The sequence below is a fragment of the Andrographis paniculata genome, unplaced genomic scaffold, assembly GCF_009805555.1.
Source record: "Andrographis paniculata isolate CXL003 unplaced genomic scaffold, ASM980555v1 Contig38END, whole genome shotgun sequence".
In the NCBI taxonomy this organism is placed as follows: Eukaryota; Viridiplantae; Streptophyta; class Magnoliopsida; order Lamiales; family Acanthaceae; genus Andrographis; species Andrographis paniculata.
In genome coordinates, this window is record NW_026137571.1 from 1,400,630 (window position 1) to 1,407,272 (window position 6,643).

The 6,643-nt window shown below is 28.9% G+C and overlaps 1 protein-coding gene across 1 annotated transcript; it reads left to right on the plus strand.

The window, feature by feature from the left end:
- The first annotated feature begins 1,888 nt into the window (after positions 1-1,888).
- On the plus strand, positions 1,889-4,012 carry LOC127251127 (zinc finger protein BALDIBIS-like). The gene is made up of 3 exons (XM_051274721.1): positions 1,889-2,461; positions 2,530-2,929; positions 3,034-4,012. The coding sequence occupies exons 1-3, from the start codon at positions 2,284-2,286 to the stop codon at positions 3,869-3,871; spliced, it is 1,416 nt and encodes a 471-aa protein (XP_051130678.1). The 5' UTR covers positions 1,889-2,283; the 3' UTR covers positions 3,872-4,012.
- The last annotated feature ends 2,631 nt before the right edge of the window (positions 4,013-6,643 follow it).

Genomic DNA, 6,643 nt, shown 5'->3' on the forward strand with positions numbered 1-6,643 from the left:
AAATCAATCATAAATCATGATAAATATACTGTGTGAATTATTATCATGTATTATTAATTAATATATTATTTTTGTAATAATATATAATAAATTGTAAAGTTATGTTAAAAGTACTTTTATTTTAAATAAATGAATAAATTGATCTCCAATAAACTAAAATGATAAAATTGATAGATTGATTCCAATTTATTTTTGGATGATACGATTCTCCATAAATATTATAAAATACAATATATATACATATTAACACAATATATATAATATATAATATACACTATATTTAACTACAAAAAATTAATAATTCAATACAAAATATTATTTTTTTATATTATCGACATAATTTCTCATACCTCATATAATAAAAAATACATTCATAAAAAAAAAATATACAAAATGAACACACATATTATTATCTCCTATTCAAAAATATTATTTCACAACTTCCTCTTCAAACAACGCCTCAGATAGTGTGATTTTCCCGTCGGGTCTGGTTTGCAGGGTATTAGGTTCGGCCTGGGTTTACCCAGTGTGCACTTTCGGGTAGCGGCTGCGGGTTTCCACGTCATAAAAAAATATATATATTATTTAGATCACAAAATTTTGCTATATCTTATAATTTGGATTGTATATTTTTTATTTACTGATAATAAAAGAAGTGATTGGTAGGATGATTATAGAGCTGATGATATCGATAGGTTCAGTTTATTTTTGGCCCACTTGTTGAATATATGCTGTTGTGTATTCGATCACAATTTAATTAATTATTATCCTCAACTAGACATTAATAATTGAATTGTATTAAATATTTTTGGGAAATTAATAAACTAAATATATATATATATATAATTAGATTTTAATTAATCAAGTATACCTACGTGGCTGTGGCTCATCATATGATTAATTTTCAATTGATGGATTAGTTGTGAAAGGAATTTGGGGAGATGTATTTATTTTTGTTCCTATATATATATATATATTATATAGAGAGAGTATTGCAATATAATTTCAAATTTCAAATTTTATCATTTTCAATAGTATAAATACAAAATATTTATTTTTTTTGAAGTAAGAAAACATGAACTCCATTTTATATTACAAATAATTTTAAATGTAAATTATTTGCATCAATACAATTATATTAATTTACCCATCAAGAGCAAAATAGATAATATTCATTAAACTCCACACTAAAGTAAATTGACGAATACTAAGGGTGTGTTCGTTTGGGGGTTTGAATCTTGACTTGAGATTTGAATAGTAAAAAAATTGAATTGTAATAATTATATGATGTGATATAAATATGTGTTTGAATATAAAATTAATTTTTAGTATAATATAAAAATAAAAATAATATTTGATTTGATATTTTTGAAAAAAAAAATGATGAAAAATCTCATAAAGAACACACCATCAGAGCAGATGAATATAGTAACAAATATTAAATTAAATATTTATTTTACATTTATTACATCAAACACAAAAAAAAAAAAAAAAAATCTCTTAAAATATTACATTATACACATATTTACATCACATCAAATATTATTTCAATCCAAATTTTTATATAATTATTCTTGAGAAGCTCCAAACACAAATCCAACCCTAATTAATTAAACCAACAAACTCATATATATATATACATATATATATAAGATGGAATCTTGTTTGTTTCAAAAGTTAGCTCGAAAATCTACGTAGGGAAGACACACAGCTCTACACATTCTGTTTACAAGCAGCATACAGCCAATCAATACATACATACATACATATATATAAATATATATATATATATAGAGAGAGAGAGAGAGAGAGAGAGAGAGAGAGAGAGAGAGTTGCAGGTGGGCCCAGAAGCTGAATCTATAGACTATGGCTGACTGAGTTTGAAATTGAAATGAAGACATAATTATATACAAGCCCTCCAGGAAGAATTTCTTCAAGCCATTCAAGATTAATAGAGAGAGAGAGAAAGAAAACATTCAGTTACAGATTTCAATGGTTTTTTGGTTTTATCTCTTGAATCCAAACAAACCCTCTTCTGCCTGCAAATCCCTCTAAGAACAATACAACACAATCCTCACTTCATTACAGCCCACCATTTTTGTTCTTGTTTTCTTGCACCGCCTCTTTAACTGTTCTTCGTCGTCGTCTTCATCGTTCTTCTGTTACTTTCTGCAACACATACAGCTGAAAACCCTCGATTTGAATAATCACATATATCTGTTTGTATCCATCAGTCAGATATAAATTTCTTGTCTGTTTTCTACCTCCCTTGCACTCAATCGAATGTTAATCATGTCTGCTGCTGGTGATGTCTTCTCATCCCTCCCCAATTCCTCCTCTCCTTCTTCCCTGTTCATCCTCCCCCCAAACCCTAACCCTAACCCTAACCCTAAATCCCCAAATCCAAATCCAAACCCCAATCCACCCCCCAAGAAGAAACGAAATCTCCCCGGCACTCCAGGTAATCATCAATTCAATTCCAATCCGATTTCCCCAAATCGATCAATCAATTAATCAAATTAATTGCAGATCCAGATGCAGAAGTCATAGCTTTGTCTCCAAAGACGTTAATGGCGACGAACAGATTCATCTGCGAAATCTGCAACAAAGGCTTCCAGCGCGACCAGAACTTACAGCTCCACCGTCGAGGCCACAATCTGCCATGGAAGCTTAAGCAGAGAGCCAACAAAGATCAGATCAAGAAGAAAGTGTACATCTGCCCAGAGAAGACCTGCGTCCACCACGACCCCGGCCGGGCACTCGGCGACCTGACCGGAATCAAAAAACACTTCAGCCGTAAACACGGCGAGAAGAAATGGAAATGTGAAAAATGCTCCAAAAAATACGCCGTACAGTCCGACTGGAAAGCTCACTCCAAAACCTGCGGCACTCGTGAGTATAAATGCGACTGTGGAACCCTCTTCTCCAGGTATATATATGTATATATATAAGATATAGATACAGAAATCTGTATCTATATATTTTACAGAATGTCTGTTCTTGTATGAAAATTTTGGTTAAATGCATTTACAGGAAGGACAGTTTTATTACACACAGAGCTTTCTGCGATGCCCTAATTGAGGAAAAGATAACGACGATTGGTTCCAACGCAAATTTCGCCTTCAGAAACGATCATTTCCAGCAAGAATTTGGCGGCAACAATCTCGCCGGAATATCCTTGCCGGAGTTTTCCGGCGGCGGCGCCGGAAAACCGAGATTCCCCCTTTGGTTGACTTCTCAAAACCCTAATTTTTACAGCCCTAATTCTTCCGACCAAATGATGAATAATAACAATATCCCCTTTTCATCGAATTTGTCGTCGTCGCCATTAAATGGTCTGAGAGAGGAATGTCTGAACGGGAAATTGGGTGCGAATAATTACTCATCAATGGCGGCTGCAGACTTTTCGAAGCCGGCGCCGGCGCCGCTCTCCGCGACGGCGCTGCTGCAGAAGGCGGCGCAGATGGGATCCACGAAAAGCTCGAACAATATTAATCCTTCGATTTTCGGGAATGGAGCTGTCGGAATTATGACATCTTCGTCGCCATCGTCGTCGTCGACGACGACAAATGCTTTATCCTTTGGCGGTGGCCACCGGAGCGAGTTACATCAGTTGCTGGCTAAGCCGCCGCCGGCGGAGAATTCCGGCGGGTTTGTGATTAACGGTGGTTTTGATCAAGCTGTGAATAATTTTCAGGGTGGATTGTTGAATGGAATGGGGCGTGGTTTGACGCGGGATTTTCTCGGCGTGAATGGCGGCGGCGGCGGCGGCGGCGGTGGTGGCGGAGGGCAATTGCTTCCGCCGGAGCTGGTGAAGCTGGCGGCGATGAGCACAGCCATGGGAATCAGCCACTTCACTAGCAATCAGTAGCTACATTTTTTTTTTTTTTGAATTTATTTAAATTATTGCAATCCTTTTTGGTTAAATTTGGTGGCTTTCAATTTGTACCATACGATAATAATCATATATGCATTATCGAGGGTTTCAGAAATCTTATCACAATTTAGGACAAGTCATTTTATATATATATATATATATGTTTTTCATCTATTTAATTATCAACGGTCATTCCACACCTTAGCAAAAGAACAAATGACTTCTTGTTTAGTTCAAATATATTGATTTTAAATTAAATTTTATAATATCTACTATGAATGCTCGATTATTAATAAAAATATATTATTTTTTTAAAAAAAAAAAACTGTAAGCAAAATTTTATTCAAATACAAATTTAAATCAACATCTCATTTATATATATATATATAAAATAAGAATATATCTATATTCCTTCAATTCGGGCAAGTCACTTCATTTGGAAATGATTTAATATAAAATGATAAGTAAAACAATAATGGTTATTACTTATTAAATTAGAAGTAATAAAATTGTGAATGAATTAAAAAAAAAATAAAATTGGCATAATAATAATAATAATAATAATAATAATAATAAATCATTCATTGTATCTATTTAAGAAAAAATACATATGTATTGAAGTAATATAAACTCACAAAAGTAAAGTTCTAAGATCTGTGTTTTCTTACCCATTTTTTAAATTAAAAAATCTCTACTAGTGTATTTTTTTCGATGGTTTGGATTTTAAATTTAGATTTTTGAAAAATTATTTTAAATAATATAAATAAATATTAATATGATTTCTTTTGCTATAAAATTAATTTTTAGTATTGTAAAAAATATAAAAAAAATAAATTATTTGGTTTAAAAAATTTAAAAAAAAAATTAATTAAACAATAAAAGTATCTAAAGATCCTTAGGCAAACATAATTTTTTATTAAAAAATATTTTATTCAACAACGATTTCCTTTAAAAATATTAGGGAGTGTTTATTTGTGAAGTTCTAATTTTGAATAATAAATTTCGAATTGAAATAGTTATTTGATGTTATATAAATATTTATTTATGTAATATTTTTAGTGTAAAATTAAATTTTAGTATACTACTATAATAAATAAATAAATAAATAAGTAGTATTTGATTTCATATTTTTTGAAAAAAAAATAAAAAAATAGATCAATAAAACCTACATAAAAATCTCATATGTAAACATACCCTCAATATATATAAGGTAACTATATACTACTCCCTCCGTCCCATAACTATATATTCAGTTGTTTTTTGTACGGAGTTTTAGAAATATTAGTATTATATTGGGATATAGTAGGAATAAAATATAAATGACTAAAATAACCTTTTTAGTATTGTGTGAAGAAAAGGTAATGACATTTGTGTAATATATTGTAAGTTGTAAGGGTATTTGCAATGTTAAGTAGATAGTACAATTACTAAAAAAAAAAAAAAATAGAATACTTTGTTATGAGACGAACTAAAATAAATAAATGAATACTTTGTTATGGGACATAGATAGTATATAAATAAGTACAAAAACCCTATAAATTAAAAGACTTAGCTTGTATCTATTTATTATTATGATGAATTTAAAAAAAATATAGAAATAATTCATTTGAACAAAATATATACCAATGTTAGGTTAGATATTATTATTATTATTAAAAAAAATTTATTTTATTTTTTATCTGATCAATAATTTTCAGCCAACAGCAAGTCCAACATTCACTACCCGCTTTATACTCCCCATTCCTAAATCTTTCCTATTCTTTTTAATTTGATAATGCTCCGTCCCGGATACCATGTCCACGTTTCCGTTTCTGTCCGTCCCATATACCATGTCACTTTCATTTTTTGAAAAATGATTACACACTTTAATCTCATTTTAAATTTTTTAATTTTATTTTTTTAAATTTTAATTAAACTAATTAGTTATCTTAATCTTAATTTATAATTATTTATATTATAGGATAATTATTTTCACTAATACATTTTTAATTATCTACTAATTACACCCCTCCTAAAATACCGTGTCTACAATGTAGCAGACACAGTATCTGAGACGGAGGGGGTATATTTTAATATAATATTTTTTGTAACTTTTATTTATTTATATATGCTATATATATATACATATATACTTTTTTACTCATAATAATAAAAGAATAAAAAAAATGTCAAAATATACTACCTAAAAAATACTACCCCAAAAGTAAAAGTAGCAAACAAAATGGGACAAATGAAATGGTATTTTATGTTAGATCGGGTCTCATATTTTTGCAATCTCGGAATTTTCCTATTTGAGTATTAGCGTTCTGTTTAGATAGAAATTTTTATAATTTTAAATTATTTTAGTAGTAAAAGAATGAGGATCTTTTTTTTGTCAAAAAAAAAAATAATGATCCATATACATTAATTACTTTTATATTATTTATATAATTTCATGTATTTCATATAAAAAAAAAATACATTAATTCAAACCATTTAACAAAGAAAACAAACCTTAAGAATTTAATATTATAGAAAGTTTTGGAAATAAAACACATATTTATTATGTAATATTTTTAAAAATTTAATTGTTGATGAATAATATAAAACTTCCAAAATATTTACGTAAACAAAGACTTAAATATTTCGATACTTCATTTCCATGCATTACCTGATATTCTAAATTTAATATTTTTAATTTAATGTAAATTTTTTATAATATTTTAAATTACTCTACATTGTATATGAAAAAAAATATTATTCATTTTACTTAAATTCAATATGATT

Bases quoted from the DNA above. Each gene is read 5' to 3' on its own strand.
- LOC127251127 (XM_051274721.1), top strand. From the start codon at position 2,284: ATGTTAATCATGTCTGCTGCTGGTGATGTCTTCTCATCCCTCCCCAAT. The intron at 2,462-2,529 runs GTAATCATCAAT...AATTAATTGCAG, and splicing joins AAATCTCCCCGGCACTCCAG to ATCCAGATGCAGAAGTCATA. The intron at 2,930-3,033 runs GTATATATATGT...ATGCATTTACAG, and splicing joins TGTGGAACCCTCTTCTCCAG to GAAGGACAGTTTTATTACAC.